This window comes from Marmota monax, unplaced genomic scaffold (genome assembly GCF_021218885.2).
Source record: "Marmota monax isolate L192 unplaced genomic scaffold, Marmota_monax_Labrador192_F-V1.1 WCK01_AAM20220418_F8-fsc00344, whole genome shotgun sequence".
Taxonomy (NCBI): Eukaryota; Metazoa; Chordata; class Mammalia; order Rodentia; family Sciuridae; genus Marmota; species Marmota monax.
Window position 1 is genome coordinate 76,253 of NW_026692430.1, and position 17,377 is coordinate 93,629.

At 49.2% G+C, this 17,377-nt stretch overlaps 1 protein-coding gene across 3 annotated transcripts in view; it reads left to right on the top strand.

Annotated features, from left to right (window-relative positions):
- Positions 1-17,377, top strand: part of Ephx2 (epoxide hydrolase 2) — a 44,283-nt gene that overhangs the window by 21,961 nt on the left and 4,945 nt on the right. The window contains exons 10-14 of one of the 3 annotated variants that reach the window (XM_046442945.1): positions 4,329-4,355; positions 6,357-6,442; positions 10,224-10,335; positions 14,210-14,281; positions 16,668-16,701. In XM_046442945.1, coding sequence (XP_046298901.1) covers positions 4,329-4,355; positions 6,357-6,442; positions 10,224-10,335; positions 14,210-14,281; positions 16,668-16,701 — 331 coding nt within the window. Of the gene's footprint in view, positions 1-272; positions 975-4,328; positions 4,356-4,980; positions 6,294-6,356; positions 6,443-10,223; positions 10,336-14,209; positions 14,282-16,667; positions 16,702-17,377 lie in introns of those variants that run through there. The other 2 variants (XM_058578786.1, XM_058578787.1) reach the window with 2 other exon arrangements.

Sequence of the window (17,377 nt, forward strand, 5' to 3'; positions counted from 1 at the left end):
CAGCATTTGAGTGTGAATCCTTCCTGCAAGTTGGGATGACTTTTCTAAGTGATCACCAACATGCATGAAGCGTTTAGTGTGTTTCTCGGGGAAACCGAGTGTTAGGCAGGTGAAGGTGGTGGAGTCCTGTAGGTCAGGTAGCGCCTCCACACTCCTCATCTGCCTCTCACCTTTTCCCTGTGTGTCCGGCCCTCAGCCCCACAGGGGGCTTTGGCGTCACAGCAGCAAGTCAGGGAAAAGCCCAATTTCCAGACGAGCCTGTTCTTCCTTAGTCTCCAGGTCTGCCTCTCCCCCTCGCCTGCTCGTGATCTTCTGGTGACTCCCCTGCAGCCAGGATCTCCCCGGTGACCCTGAGTGGGACCCTCTTCCTGTCCCACTGCTGTCCACTCACCTGGACCCCCACTTAGACCTGTCAGAATCTATTTTGGGCATGGGCATGAGGGGTCGCTTCAGAGAACTGCCCTCCTGAGGGCGTCCTGCTGCCCCAAACAAATGAGGTAAAGAGACGCTCCGGTCCTCCCAGGCCACCTGTAAGCATCACTAAACTAGGAATTTACCCAAGAGGATCCGTCCCATGTGCCCCCAGAAAACCAGACACCAGGGTTGACACAGCACTATTTGTGGTAGCTACAAAGTGAAAACCACCCAACTGTCTACCAGCTGGCGAATGGACACACAAAATGTGGTCCACCCATGGGCTAGAACATTCCTGACCATGAAGCGGTGCTGAAGTAGTGGTGCACGCTTCCTCACGAGTGAACCTTGAAGGCATCGTGTTCAGTAGAAGCCAGTTACAAAAACTACATGTTACATATGAAATAGTCAGAACAGGCAAATCTATAGGCCCAGAAATTATAGGAGTGGTTGTTTACCAAGCACAGGGAAGGAAAAGGGAGGTGATGGCCAGTGAGTACGCAGTTTTTTTGAGGCAAAGAAGATTTTCTGAAACTGGATAATGGTGATGGTTTCACGACTCTGTGAATCTAATAAAGACCCCTGAACTGTCCACTTTAAAAGGGAGGATGTTAGGGCATGTGAATCATATCAATAAAGTTGATGTTTTAAAAATTATCATAGTATTGTCAGTGTAAGATTTTAATAGTTAATTACATTAACTTTAAAGACAGGATTACAGAAAAATGGGATATTTTGCCTGCTGTCAAGGCCCATAAAAAAGCATTTTTTCAACTCTATCCCCCACAATATATTGAAAATTCATTTTTTCAACCCCAATTCCCTACATTTGCATGACAATTCTTTACACAATTTTTTAAAGCTAAAGATCCAATTTTAACTTCACTTTTTAAATTAACAGGTAACATGGTGTGTTTTGTCCTGTTTGCAACATGATGATTTGAACTGTGCATCCATTTTGGAATGTAATAGTAATATCAGCTCACATGGTTATCATTTTCGAGGGGAGAGCATAAACATCTGCCCTGTACATTTCTTGGGAATACAGTATATCTTCATTATTTATAGTCACCTTGCTGTACAGTGGGTCTATTGACATGTATTCCTGCCATCTAACTGTAACCCCGCATCCTTTGACTGATCCCCCACTCTCATCCTTACCCACCTCGGCTGCTGGTGACCACTGTTCTACCTCATACTTCCATGAAATCAAATGTATGAGATTCCGCATCTGAGTGAGGCTGTGTGGTATTTGACTTCTGTGTCTGGCCTGTTTCACTTATCATAGAGTTCTCTAGGCTTGTATGTGTTGTTACAAATGACAGAATGACATTCTTTTTATGGCTGAATAGTATTTCTTTGTGTATGTGCCACGTTCTCTTCATCCATTCAACCAGTGTGATTCCATCTCTTGGCCACTGAAAATGGGTGTGCAGAGGTCTGACTGGCTTTAGAATGGGCACCTTTACGGAATCTGTCAGCCCATTCCCTGTGCCTCTGTAGTCCTAGATTTCCTGGTTGGGAATGCTGGAATGCAGCATAGCAATAGTATCTCTGAAGCTCATTAACATGTAGAGACTTGTCTGCCACCAATTTTCTTTGTGTGACCTTGGGTGAGTCACTTACCTGTGGCAGGTATTATTCTCAGGTGTAAAGTGCATTGAATGGTTGGGCTACGTTTTCCCAGGCACCTGCCAGGTCTGAGTAAGATTCTGTGGGCTCTGGTGTGGGGGAACACTGAACTCATTCAGCCTCTGCGGTGGACTGGGAAGAGAAAAGACATGGCCATGTGCCATTAAGTGGGGACATGTCATCTGTGGTGTTCAGGATCCTAAAGGGCCATGAACTCCTGGAAGTGTTTGCAGAATTTGAGAAACAGGTGCCCATGTGCGTTTCCAGGGAGAGGATCTAGGGTTTTCCCCAGAGACTTCAAGAGGTCAGAGGGGACAGAGTGACCACTGTAGTTGGGGGGAGGGGCAGGGCTAGCCTGGCATGTTCCATCCACTGAATTAAGGTCCCCTGAGGTCAGGGGTGTGTTCTGCCTGCTGCCACATCCCAGTGCTCAGACAGTGCAGCACTGCAGGCTCTAGGTGTGCTTTATTGGTGGGTGGGTGTTTTAGGTTGCTGTGGCCCTCTCATCTCTCAGCTGTGACTGTTAATTCAGGGGAAAACTGGCCAGGGACAAGGGGAGATGAAGAAAAGACAAATAGACACACATAGAGAGGAAAACCTGGGGGTCAGATGGGTAGCCAACCTCTGATGGAGTGTGACTGACCCAGAGTTAGCTCAGCACATTTATTATATAGGTTTTATTATATATAAACTTCATCAAAGTTTATCTGTGAGAAAGTTTCAGAAAAGCAGACTGACTTGAATGTTGCAGTGAAATTTGCATGACATCAATTTTTATCATGCCCAGAATTCTCTATCCCTGGGAGTGGGTGCCCGAGCTTGAGTTTCAGACTGATACAGCTCTACATCTTTGTATATAGACTTCTCAGGCTGGCGTCACCATAGCAAAGGGCCATCTTAACTTGCACTTTTGCACAGGAAGTTCCCAGCACAACGCAGCCATGAGACAGAAGCGATGATTCAAATCAGCGTTCTCCATACAGATCTGGAAGCTTACTAGGTCCTGCCTTGAGGGGGGGCTCTGGGGAGGGAAGCAGTGGCAGGGCACGTGCTTCTTCCTGGCAGGATGAGGGAATCATGTCGTGCCAGGTGATTCCAGGCTTTTGGCCTGGCTGGGGAGCTTCCTTGGTGAGTTTTCCAATGGTGACACGGGCAAGCCCTGAAGAATGTCTATTAGCCCAGACCCCTCTTTCTGGAATACATTTTTCCTGGGATCAGTAAAGCTGTGAAAATGAGGCTGTAGTTAGAAATAAAATTTTGCATCGCCACAGGGGCACTGAAAGATCTACCTGTCCTGGAATTACTGACTTTGATTCCACCTTGCCCCTAAGTAGCCACTAAAAGTTGCTGAGAAGCAAAATCCCAGGCTTTGAGTTGCTCCCACAGCTGAAAAGGAGAAGGTGCTGCAGAGATGAGGCCCCCAGACAGCAGCATCAGGAACTTGGGCAAGGGTGGGAGCGAGTTCGAGAACCCCAAAGGTAGAAGAATAAAAGGGAAAGTCAGGAGATACTTTGAAGGAGACGGTAGTGCTGGGCGAATGGCTTTAGACAGGAACATCAGCTGGTGTCCCTAGAAGGAGAATGTAAATGGGTTCCTGTGCTTATATGAAAGGCGAATCCCATCCCTCCTTAGTTGCTTCTGTTGCTGATGGGGACTCGGGTCACTCTGTCCACTGTAGCTAGACCAAATTTCTGCACCTGCCTCCTGCGAGACCCTGAGCCTAGAAGACTCTCCCTTACATGGGGACACTCCCTAAGCCTGGTCCTCACTGAGAACCTCTAGTGTGCTGCTGCCATTAGGCACCTTAGGAATCTCTGGAAAACCCTCAGCCAAAGTCTTCTTTGGTGACTGTCTCAGGCACCCAGGGCTGCCATAACACAGTACCGCTGACTGCAGACATACATTTCTCACAGTTCTGAAGGTCGGAAGTCCAAGCTCAAAGGGTCAGCAAGGTTGGTTTCTCCTGAGTCCTCCCTCTTTGGCTAGCAGATGCGTCTCCTTGGTTTCTCCCTGTGTTCCCACCTGGCCTTTTCTCTGTGGGTGTCCATGTCCTGATCTCTTCTTATGAAGACACCTGTCATATTGGAATTGTCCCACCCTAAGGACTTCATTTTTAAAGACCCTGTCTTCAAACACAGTCAGTCTGACTGGGGGTTAGGGCTTCCACATAGGAATTTGTGGGGCACACCATGAGCTCATGGCACAAACACAGTAACCAGGATCTTGAGGAGGATGGGGTGGCTGGATTCGATTTCTGATTTTATGTCTGTTTTCTTTCTTAGGAAATGGTCACCTTCCTGGATAAGCTGGTAGGTCAATGGGCAGAGCAGGTGTCTTTGGAGAACTCTGGTGGGCCTGGGAAATTACGGAAAGGTGGCCTTTGCCATTCAGCAGTCGGCGCCATTGAGCAGAGATAGCCAGGGCAGCGGAAGGGCCCAGCTGGGGCAGCTGGGGAGGAGAGTGACAAAGACTGACAGGGAGTATTTGGAGGGCAGTGGGTGGGGGTCATGCTTCTCTGTTTGTTCCAAGAAGTACAGGGAAGTACCTTTGCTGGGTTGGCCAGGGAGGAGAGCCTTGGGTATCAGGGAAAGGCACTGGAAAATGTCCCATAGGCAAACGCTTCACAGCTTTGTGCAGTCATGTCACTCTGACAAATCTAAGCGCTAACGCCTTCATTTGGCATCGCTGGCCATGTCAATCTCAGTGATGAAGAATGGAATGAGCACCTCTGTTCCCCAGACCCTGCCCTGTCATGTCTTCTGCCTCCCCAGATTAGGCTGGGGGCAGAAAGAACCTGCAGGGCAGACTTGGGACCACGGCTATGCCAGGTCAGTGACAACAGAGGGACAGAGCAGAGAGAACCACAAGGCAGAGGGGTTCAGCTTATTAATGAGATGTGAGGATGGAGAGAAGACTCAGACCGCCAACTTCCAGATCTACAGGGTGCATGGGAGGAGAGGAGCTGAGAGTCTGCCCTCGGCGCGGTCTCAGCTCCGAGGACGGAATTGGGTTTGCAAGTGTCGTGTGTGATGGAGACCTCTAAGTGAGCATGGCCTAGTGCGGCTGCCCAGACCTCACAGTTCTGAAGGTTGGAAGTCCAAGCTCAAAGGGTCAGCAAGGTTGGTTTCTGACTCTCTGTGACTTCTCACTACAAAACTTCCAGCTGTCTGAGAACATGTCCAACTGTGGAAAGAGGGGCTTGTGGTTACAGGTCAGTGGAATCAGACGTCCATCTTTGGGTCATTGCTAGGACATGCAGCAAGGAATCTGGGCCACCTGCAGACCAGGTGGGCCTCTGCCTCCCACGGGATGGTAGCTGAAGTGGTTGAAACAGATGAATTCTCCACTGTGGACAGTGTCCATTCAGAAGGAGGGTCCTGACAGCCGAGTTGCAAAATACTTGCCCTTGAGAGGCACAGGAGAGAGCAGAGCCAGGGGCACGCGAGGCTGGAAGGCTCAGCACCACGAAGCCATGGGAAGGCAGTGGCAGAGGAAATGTCTGAGGCTGCAGAAGAGCAGGGAGCTTGAGGAGGGGAAACCCACACCCCACCGTTGCTGGTGAGCAGTGGCCTTCAGTGGGAGGTGGCACTGGACTTGGGGATGAAGTCAAGCTTTGGGGACTTAGATGGTGCTTAGGGAGACAACTGGTGCAAACCACCGTGAGAAGTTTGATGATGTGAAGAGCACGGCAGGGACTGTACCTAGGAACCACCAAGGTGGGGAGGGTCTGAACGGCCCTGAGGTGGCCAACTGGGGCAGCAGCTGGGGTAGAGGAGAGAGCCTGGTGTATTTGAGGGTGGGAGCCCAGGTTCCCTTTGTGAAATGGGTATTGAGATTAGTGGAGGGGTTCCAGTCGGTCAAGACCTAGCATGTCGTAGTAGGTGCTCATTAGAGGGGAGCTGTTATCATCATCAGCAAAGCAGAAGGGAAAGGGGAGACAGAGATGCTCTTGGACTGGAAGGAGCACTCCCCAAAGAGCGAGGGTGGAATCGTAATCTGTGAAATGTGAACGTGAAACCTGGGGAGGGAGGGTGTACTCCCACTAGGAGAGACGGAGGAAAAGGGGGAACGCAGTCGGATTGCGAGAAGGTGATGAGAGAGAAGGAGCTCGTGGCCAGCGGCCTCAGTCTTCTAAGAGAATAAAACAGGCCAGTTGGAGAGAGGGTGTGGGGGCTGGAGATATATAGGGATGGAGGATTGAGGAGGGTGAACGTTGTGGAGAAGCTCTCCAGGGGTCTGTGGAAATCCTGGGCTTGCAGGGCGAGGTGATGGGCTCTCCCACGTGGGGTCCCTCCTTTCTCTTCCACCAGGGCATCCCTCAAGCAGTGTTCATTGGCCACGACTGGGCCGGCGTGCTGGTGTGGAACATGGCTCTCTTCTACCCCGACAGAGTGAGGTGAGCAGGCCACGCATAACCAGCATCTGGAGAGACCGGACTTAAATGCCTTGAAAACTGTCCCTCGGATCTCCCTCCCACAAGACTTCTTGAAAACTAATGGGTGATGTGGGAAAGTGACCCCACCCAGATCTTCAGGGCCCGTTGACAGGTTCACTAGGAGCTCTCGTTTTAGGGAGCAGCACCTGTGCCTGTTACTGGTCCTGGGACAAATAATCCAGGACCTGAGTGGCTAGTGGGAGATCCATGGCAGACTCTGAGGGAATAGGTGAGGAGGAAGGTGCCCGAGTGCAGGAGAGAGTGCTCCTCTGGGTGGAGTCAGAGCACCTGCCCTTCCATCCTGCCCCAAAGTGGCTATGGGGCAGATCACTTCACCTCTCAGGCCTGCCTCCTCAGCCACAGGCGGCAGTGAGAACTCCTATCTGGACATGGCGTCTCGCCCTCACCATCAGGCAGCACATGACCATGAGAGAGGCATTTCCAGTCTCCAGCAGCAGCTCCAGATGTCAGGTCTGGAACCCAGACAGTGGATGGCTTCGTGGCTGTACCCCTTTTGGCTGGCAAGTCACAGCCAAAATCGGCCTGAGCCCCACCTAGCGAGTTAGGTAAACATGGTTCTCAGCAGCCCTCTGCATCCCAGCTGATCCAGTTATTTTCTCAATAGCTAAATTTCTGTCCAGAGAACTGGGTTCAGCCTCAGCCCCTGCTCACATGGCCAGGTTACATCCAAGACTAAAAAGAATCAAACATTTCCTAAAGTATTTTTTTATTAGTTGCTCATGATAATACAATGATCTTGACATATCATACATTTGAATCAAATGGGGTATAATTTCTCATTTTTCCAAGTGTACAGGTTGCAGAATCACATTAGTTATATGGCCACATATATACATATTTTTTAAAAAGTTTTTGTGCTCCTGTTCTGCTGATCTTTCTAACACCCCTGCCCACCCTCGGCAATGGAAACAAGAGCTTGGTTCTTAAATCAAGTTAACCAAACAGTTGCTCTGTGGGCAGGACATGTGCTTTTAGGAATGAACAAGAGGAACTATAGCAAGAAACTACCTTAAAGGAGATTAAAGAAAAAAAAAACACCTTATTGTTTTACTAAACTTAATCTCTCCCATGAGAATTAAAAATTTTGCCCAAATGACGTGAGATCCAAGGCCCCTCGGTGTGCTCTGGTTTCCGGTTCCACTTCTTGTTCTCTGGCGTGTCCACGGTGGCCTTGGCAGTGGTGGCTGTCACTTCGGCTATCACTGGGCAGCCTGCCGCTGCAGTCCCCAGAGGCGGAGGAACCAAGACCCTCTTCCAGGGCAGTCTGTGATGGGAAACAGTCTTCTGGATGGGAGCAAACCTGTCCTTTAAGAATATTGGTGACAACATTGGCCTGCACTTCCCTAACCAGATAATAAGTGGGAAAATAGCCCCCATAGGGGAGCATCTCTTTCCATCCTTTGTTTGATTTTCTACTGAGATAAGCTGTGGGCTTATTTAGTTCAGGGCTGCTCACTCATTGGCCCAAGAAGACCCTTTGACATCCTTCTTGTCTTTGCCAATCACCTGGAGACTCCGCTCCCACCAGAGGCTGTGTTTTTCCTCATTTTACAATGACAATTTTTTTTATATGTGGGGAATAAATTATGTGTGAAGTTTATTTTTTTAATTATTTTTTAAATTTTTTTAGTTGTAGTTGGACACCATACCTTTATTTTATTTATTTATTTTTATGTGATGCTGAGGATCGAACCCAGGGCCTCACCCGGGCTAGGCAAGAGCTCTACCGCTGAGCCACAATCCCAGCCCCGGTGTGAAGTTTATTAAAAAAGAAAACCCTTTTACCCTCAGAATATTTAGTAAAAACTAAAATTTCTTGATCTGTGTCCTAAGTAATACTTAAAATAGGTTTGCTATTGTGTCATTAGAAGCCTATAGCTGTCCATATAATTTATTTTGTACTGTAATCTGTACCACCCTCGATTGCAGCCACCAGCCATGTGGCTATCGGTCTTAAAATGTGGCCAATCAAATTGAGTTTACCATACATGAGAAACACCAACCAGGTTTCAAGGGCGTGCAAAAAAAAGAATAAAGAAAGAAATGTGAAATAGCTCATTAATGATTATTGATTATATGAATCATGTATATTGAATTATTAATATTATAGATCTCTTTGGTTAAATGTTAAAATTTAATCTTTCTTTTTATTTATTTTATGGTGGCTAGGGGTAAATTTTTTTTTAAGAATTTTGTTTTTAGTTGTAGATGGACACAATACCTTTATTTTATTTGTTATTTTTATGTGGTGCTGAGGGTCGAACTCAGTGCCTCACAGTGCTAGGTGAGCACTCTGCCACTGAGCCACAAGTCTAGGGATAAATCTTAAGTTTCATTTGTGGCTCAATTATATGACATCGGCCAGCACTGGCCCAAACCACACCGCGCCTCTCCCAGTTTATTTCCTTGGCCCTCCTGATGGGTTCTCCCTGGTCCCTGTCTCCTGCTGACACTCTCTCCTCTGATCTCGGCTGCAGGGAAGCTTCCCCAGGCTGGGTGGGGTACGGAATCCTTTCCAAACCAGGCCAACTAACTATCCTGTCAACTCTGCTTTCCAGCTGGGTCTCAAGCCCAGCCCTTCTTATTCCTGCTCCTTGTAAGGGTGGCCAGGCAGCACCTCCGCTGACCTCTGTGCCCTGGACTCCTGCTGTGTCACTGCTGGATCAGTCTCCCCCCCCCCCCCCCCCCCCCCCCCCCGTGACTCTGAGCCGGTCTCCCCTCTGCTTGGAAGCCCTCATGGTTTTCTGTCTCACAACATCAAGTCCAGACTCTGGGCCCTTCGTGTCCAGGCTCCCACTGGCTTTTGTTTTTATTCCCCCACTAAACGCTGGGCTTCTGACCAGTCTCCTCCCTCCACCCAGTAGGACTGCAAACTTCGGTCCACTTCCAGACCCTGCTCCTGCTTCCTCGGATGGTCCTGTCGGGTGTTTTCTCCCCCAACTCTCTCCACCCTCAAAGGTCAAGTTCAAGTGCTCTCTTATTCCCGAGGCCCTCCATGATGTCCAGTTCAGACCTTCTTTATGTCCTTTGGACTCTCATGGTGTTTCCTGCAATTCTGTGGCTCTATCACAGTCGGCCTCATGATGCAGTCATCTGCGCATTTCTCTCTCTGTGTCCTTATTAAATTATAATGAACTCTTTGGAGGAGAGAGGATGTGCTTTATTTATTTTATGTTTTCCCTTCCCTAGTCTATAACATGGAATTATGCTCTACACCAAGGAGACACAGTGAGTGGATGAAGGAATGGGGAAAAAGTGAATAGTGAATACATTCTTCAATTGAGAGATCCAGCCGGGTGCTTGTAATCCCAGTGACTCAGGAGGCTAAGGCAGGAGGATCACAAGTTGGAGGCAGGTCTCAAAATAAAATTGGACCCTGCCTCAAAATAAAAAATAAAAAGAACTGGAGATGTAACTTAGTTGTACAGCCCCCCCCCCCAAAAAAAATAAAACTAGGAAGAGATCCAAGTGTCTACATCACCTAGTCAGTCTTGATGTGGTGTGTGTTTGTCTTGGCAGGTAGGTGAGGAAATATTGCAGTTGAGTCGGAGGAAAATCCCACTGGTTTAGGGATCCAAATGTATCTAGTTCTAATCCCATTATCCCACACACTTCTGGTGGGAGACCTGGCAGGTGTAGTTTTTGACATGCAAGGGCCTTCCTGGTTCTTGTAGACTGTCCTCTTGCAGGCTTTCTGACTTCGCGCCTCTTATTCCTGCAGGGCAGTGGCCAGTGTGAACACTCCCTTCATGCCAGCAAATCCCAAGGTGTCCCCCATGGAGATTATCAAAGCCATCCCAGTGTTTGATTACCAACTCTACTTCCAGGAACCAGTAAGTGTGGGGCATGGAGGTGACTTCTGTCTTTTCCTCCCTGTCCTCCCTCCTTCTCCCTCTTGCTTTATCTCTGTCCCCTTTAATTTTCTGTGGCATTAGTCAGAAGTGATTTTTCAGCCTGGCTTGGGTGCAGTTGGCTGCAGAGTTGGTTCTTTTCTGGTTGGTGGTGCATCTCTGTGTGTTTGGGATGGTGGGAGGGGAGGGGCCTGGGTGGAGGGATGGCTCTGCACTGGTTGTCCTGCTTCTCTGAAATTGAGGAGTGGGGGTCTACATGCTCACTGGGAACTGCCTGCCCTTGCTTTTCTGGCTGGAAAGCTGGAGACATCTGTCTCTCTTGGTGGAGACAGCTCTTGGCCTGTCAACAAGGACTTAGTGTATCTGCTCATGGAGAGCTGAGTTTTGCAATTATGTCACTGAAAACCAAAAGTCCTGCAGCAGGTCCCAACTGTGCTGAGTGTGCCCTTGGGTGCAGCTGCCAAGTGTGTTAACCCATGCACCACAAGACGCCTGTCAAAGGTAGCCCCTGGACCATGGATGATACACATGTGGGTTGTCACTGCCACCTTTGATGGGGGTTCACTGAGCATCATGGTCTCCTGCTCAGGAATGGCAGAGATCCTTCCTCAACCCAGGCCCTAATGAAAGAGCCACATACCCTGCGCCACTGCACTAGACTGGAGAATGTCTCCCAACCAGGCACTCTGCTCTCCCGCCTCCTGGTTAGCACATCATAACTTCCATCTGGGAGTGCCTGCTCCCCTCAACCTGGCCTTGAAGCCTGTCCCAGGCTGGAGACTGCTTCCTCCAGGATGTCCCCCTCTTCCAGGAAGAAGTCCCACCTCCACCATGAGCAAATAATCCCCGTGCTCTTGACCCTGCAGACCTGTGAATGGGAGCTCCTGGAGGCTCCTGGAGCACAGGGACTCATTCTGCTTGCACAGGCTCTATGGCTGCTCCTGGGGTAGAGTAGGGTCTGAACATAGATTCCCAGAGAGAAGAATCCTAAAACCACATCTACGAAACAGTCTAGTGACCCGCAGGCCCTTGTCCTCGCACACTCTGAGGGGTCACCTTGTTTTGTTCTGTACTGGCTGCCCTCGAGAGCTGCGGATCTGTGCCTTGGGAGCAGGGCAGGAGAGCGGCCATTCATCACGCGGCAGCGCTGCTCTGCCCTTGGAGATTTCTGATGAAGCCCTGTGGGCCCCTTAATTACGCCGCCGCCCATTTGTGAGATTCAATTACGGTAGAGATCAATCGCGGCCTTCTGCAGTGTGCTGAATGCCAGGGAGAGGGGCAGCTGACCAGGACTGATTCGAGGTGATCGATGCAGCCCTGGCCAGCGTGTGTCACCCTCGGCCACGACTCTTATTTATTGAGGGCCGTCCCCATCCCAGAGCAGCTGCTCTTCCTGAGCTGGGGGACGCATTTCAGTGCTTGGAGGGATCCACAGGGCATGGGCAGGGCTTTGTCCTCACAGGGGCCTGGGTAGCTCCAAAGGGCCAGGAAGGAATCAAAGAGCTCAGAGGCAAATAAACCTGTGCTCGTCAAAGTCCACCAGGCCGACAGGGAGAGTGGGGTAGGGGTGAAGGCCAGAAAGAGGAGCAGATAAGAGCGTTTGTTCTCTGGCTGCCGCCCAGCTGATACTGACACTCATTTACAAAAACCAAGGCTGATGTTTAAGTCCCACAGACCAATGACAATTGTCTTGTCTGCCCAATTGGACAGGGGCTCCTCCTCCTGTGCTCCTGAGACTGGAGTTAAGGGATGGACTTTAGACTGCAACACACGTAGTTTCAAGCCCCAGTTCTGGCCCTGATGAGCTGGGAATCTGCTCCCCAGAGCCTCCATTTCCTTACCTGTAAGATGGGGGTTTTGTAAGAATTAAATGAGATAATGCTTGTTCTTACCATGCTTGATGCCTAGGAAGAATATCAATCCTTGATCGTTATCATTATTATTTTCTACATTCTTAACAATATTAAGTTCTACAAGATTGTCTGGTTTTGGTCTGGTCTCCTCACCATCTGTGGGTTCCTTATGGACACATTCTGTCCCTCATTCATGTCTTTATTCCCACTGCCAAAGAAAGGCAATAGCAGGGCGAGGTGGCTGGGAAGAAGAGCAGGAAGGAAGAGGCAGAGGGGGAGGTGGGCGCCCAGTGGGCCTGCTCCTGTCGCCTCAGTCCTGTGTGGGGTCTGTGCCTCTGGTGGGATGGTCTTCTCTTCTCATTTATGCAGTGGCTTTCGAAGGGAAGGATACGTCCCGGGTGTTGTGTGTGGTGTGTTGGCTTTGTGACTGTGTTGAGATCAGCAATACCGGCAGTGCCTCGGTGGCCCAGCCAGAGGAGGCAGTGTACCTGGGGGGTCCCCTGCTGGGGTGGACTCTCTGCGGGGCTCAGGGGCACCCCAGAGGACCTGGGGATCTGCTTTCTCACCAGCTCCCAGTGAGTGGACACTGCTGCTCCCAGCACCAGCCCCCAGCAGCAAGGCTGCCCGGCCCAGCAGCTCTCTGCCTTCGCTGTATGATTAAGCATTTGACAAGTTAGGGACTCGTTCCCCAGGAAAATGTGCATGCTAAATCCTGTGGCAGTTTCAAGATGCTGCAGACTTCCTGAAGCCCACTTTAAGGATCCCTGACTGTCTTTTAAGGAACACTCCCTCTCCATCTTTATCCCCAGGTTAAGGAGTCTCAGCGCATCCCCAGCCCTTTCCTCTCTCAACCCGTCCACCTGAGTCTGCTCCTCTCCCAGGGCCCAGCTCCAGGGCTGTCCTTTGCTAGAAGCTAACTGCAGTCTCTGGGGCAGCCAGGTCTACTGTGCCGTCCTCTGCAGTCCTGTAGGCTGCCTTATCCTCCATGTTTTACCACCTGCCTCCCCCCTCAAGTACACAGAGCTCGTTCTCATCTCTACATCCCCCACAGAAACTGGCCCATACTGGAAGCCCCATAAGCATTTGATAGATGAATTAATGAGTATGGACTCTCCACACAGAGCACCGGTCAAAATGTCTCTGACATTTAAATCTATGTGTGACAGTCAACTCCTCACCCACACTACCACAGCATCTTTTTTGCAGTAGATATGTGTCTTACGAATGTTAATTTCAAAAGCACAAGAAAAAGGAAAAAGGAGGTGGAAGAGAAATTGACAGACACGCAGCCCCATGCCCTCCCCTCCTTCTCTTCTCCCCATCCACTGCAGCCAAGCAGTCAGGAGCCACAATTTGGCCTGCTGGAACTGGAAGGAATTAAGCAATTACATGTAATAACACCTCCACGGGGCAGAAGAACCTGGTGATTTGTCACCACAAAGGATGCGAATCCAGCTCTTGAACAATGGGGCTTTGCTGCTCTGTTCTTTAGAAGACAATCCATCGGCAGCTTCTGGTCTGTAATAACTTTGGTCCAAATCAAAAGAGTTGGATCTGAAGTTACTACAGCAAAACTGAGATGCTTGAACACCCAGCTTTGGACTCATCGCTTTTGACCTTCAGCCCTGGTCTCCTCGGAGAGTCTGCCGAGCCTTCTCTCCTCTTAACACCCTTCAGCTGTGGCCACCCATTGCTGTGCCAGCCCCTTCTCCCTTCCCTTTAGAGGGATCATTGCAAGTAACACATTCCCATAGCAGGAGTTTGGGGGAACATAAAGGAAGCAGCACCCATGAACCCACCTTGGGGAAGGGGGGATACTGTTAGCATCTTGTATTTTCTTTCAGTCTTTTTAAAAATGTGTCTCAAAATGGATACTAAAGTTTCATATTCTCATGAAACTCGGGCTGCGTGGGTTGGGGCTTCGTGCTTTCATTCAGATGGGGAAGGGGACTGGTTTCCAGAATGTCAGGGGGTCCTTCACTTTGTCTTCTCGACTGTCGCAGGGTGTGGCTGAGGCTGAACTTGAACAAAACCTGAGTCGGACTTTCAGAAGCTTCTTCAGAACCAGTGATGAGGTGAGCAGTCAGGGAGGAGGGTGGCGGGGGGAACGGGGCTGCTCTGAAGAAGGGGCTACCTGAGGGCCACAATTTGGCGCTCTCGTCTTTGACTTCTGTGGTCAGGGTGATGGGGGTCCTCACTCTACTGTTCCCTTGTTAGTCGAGAAAAGTCACACAAGACCAAACAGTGATTGTAGTAGTGATGGTTTGGAAATCACACCATTATCACTATTACCATCTTAATATGGGTTCTGAGTTATCCAAGTCCCAAACTAACCCTAACCCTAGCCCTTTCTTGAATGCCCCAAAAAGTTTAGAATGCTTCACCTCCACAGTGCACGCCTCCTGCCTAGCATCCGAGGTCTTCCTCATTAGTGTTGTGTGCACAGTCAGTGCCTATGAGGCTTTCCCGTGTCTCCAGTTTCTCTGCTGGTCACGTCTTCACCTCTCATTCATACTGTGTTAAGTTTCTTTTTTCCTGGAGTGCCTTTGGTAGTTTTCTCAATAAGTCTGTTAGCAGACTGTTGGGGCCTGAAAATATCTTTACTTTTACTTTTGATCTTGAAGAATGGTTTATCTAAGTATAAAATTCTCTCTGTTATTGCTTTTGAGAAATCTGTCTCAGGTGTTCAATCCTCTGTATTTACTAATTGTCTTTAGGTAATGAATTGTCTAAGACACTACGGTGTCTAATCTACCATTTACCCTTCTTTGAAGTTTAATTTTTAATTTCAATGAATAGCTTTTTTTTAATTTATGAAAGCTTTATTTGGTTCTTTTTTAAAGCATTCTGATTTTTTGTGGTTTTGTTCTATTTTTATTATTCAGTTCCTTCCTTTGTGTATTTCTTTTTTGGGGGGATACTAGGGATTAAACCAAGGGGCCCTTGACCACTGAGCCCTTTTTTTGAATTTTATTTAAAGACAGGGTCTCCCTGATTTGCTTAGGGCCTTGCTAAATTGCTAAGGCTGGCTTTGAACTTGAGATTCTCTTGTCTCAACTTCCAGAGCCACTGGTATTATAGGTATGCACCACTGCACCCCCTCCTTCTTTGGTGTCTTTAACCATTTTAAACATGTTCATTTCTCTCCCTCTCCCTCTCCCTCCCTCCTCCCTCTCTTTCCTTCTCTCTCTCCCTCTCTCTTTCTCATCATCTACTGTTTTTTGGAGAGTTGAGTCTTCTTACTATTTGCTGCTGTCTCTTGCTCTGGGGCCTTGTTACGTGTGTGTGAGTGTGAGCTTTGTCATCTTAGTTGGGTGCTCATCTTTAGCACCACTTAGTCTGTAGCAGTCTCCTCTCTCTGAATTGAGGAAATGACCCTCTTGAGTGTCTGAGCATTTCTTCTGCCAAGCATCCTTTGGCGTTACCAGTTACACCTTGGGGTTTCCAGATCATGCAGACAGTGCAAATTCAAATGCAAGCACGTGTGAAGGCAAGCCTGTAGCTATGAATCTTAGAGGTGCTCCTAGTACCAAGCTGATGTGGATAAACTCCTTTGAGATGTGTCAGGATGGGAGGATTTTTTTCCTAGTCCTCCCCGCACCGTGTTTTTATTGGTGCATTGGAGTTGTTCATGATGGTGGGATTTGTGTTACACATTCATCCTTACACACAATATAGCAATATAATTTGGCCAATATCATTCCTCAGTATTTCCCCTCCCCCCTTCTCCCAATCCATCCTTTAACTGAGGATCCAGCACACCAAGGACTCCAGACTTACTGGATTCACTATGGAGGGACAGGGGCATCTCATTTTTACTTCCCTACCTGCTGTAGGCCTGAGATCTCATCTGTTGCTCCCTTTGGTTGACAACCCCAGACTTGACATTACCAAGGTCTGTGAGCAGCCTCGGTCCAGAGTCCTAAAAATGTTCCTGTCTCTCCTGGGGGCTTAGCATGTTCCCACGGAGTGGTCCCTTCTCACCCATCATTTCATTTTCTGTGGTTTTCAGTTATTCTTGGTCACCCATAGTCCAAAAATATTAAGTGGGAAATTCCAGAAATAAATTGTAAGTTTAAAATCGTGCACCATCCTGAGTAGTGCGATGACATCTCATGTTGTCCCCAGGGATATGGATCATCTCTGTCTCTCATAAGGTGTCTTGGGAGTGAAAGAGAGAGGACACAATCATGTGACTTTTATTACCGTATTGTTGTAATCAGTCTGTTTTATCATTGCTGGTGTTGATCTTTAATGAATTAAGCTTTATCTTAGGTGTGCACATACAAAACAATGCGTGGGCAGTGTTCACGCATCCTGCACTGAGGCCTTGGACACGTCGCCCACTCCTCAGGGCTCTGCTGTGGTGCTCCGGTGTTTTGTTGTGACAGGGCTTCCTCGGATGACCTGCTTCAGTGCCTGTTTCATTCATGACACTCCTTCCAACTCTTCTTCCTGCAGGGCTTTCTGGCTGTACACAAAGTCCGAGAAATGGGTAAGAGTCCTGCCTAGCAGAGAAGGGTCAGCTGGACACTGCTGTGGCAGAAGCCCGAGCCTCCCTTCCAATCCTGAACTTGGCTTGCCCAGCTCATGTCCCTGCAGGGTGGTACTTGGTGCTCACTCTGACCCTGACCTTGGCCTGGTCACACCACCTCAGGCTTTCCTCTAGGGAGCTGGGACCAAGATCTTCAGTAGCTGGAGCTCCGAGGACCTTTAGAGCTTGGCTGGGACAGTCCGCCCTCTACCGAGGAGGACGTGAGCCCAGGCTATGGGATCACCTGTCATGTGCGAGGAGGATGGGACTAGACCCCACCCTCCGTCCTGGCCCCCCAGGTATTCCTTCCCCAGGCTCCTTGCTCCAGCCATTCCTGCTCCCTCCCCTGAGACGGCCCTTGTTCACCCCGGTGGCTGGATATAAGTGGAGCTTGGGTGGGAGCTCATCCACGCCTACAGCCAGCACTGTTCCCACAAACCCTTATATTCCCCCCAACATGATGCCCTTGCCATTATCCACTTGTGTTTTATTAGTAGTGAAGATCACTGCCACTTGCCTAAGCACCTACAGTGCGCCCCAGGCACTGGGCTCATTTATCATCCCCAGTGGTGCCCGGATGCTGTCTATATTACACATGGAGAAGATGGGTCCCAGAGGGGTGACATGGCCAGGAAGG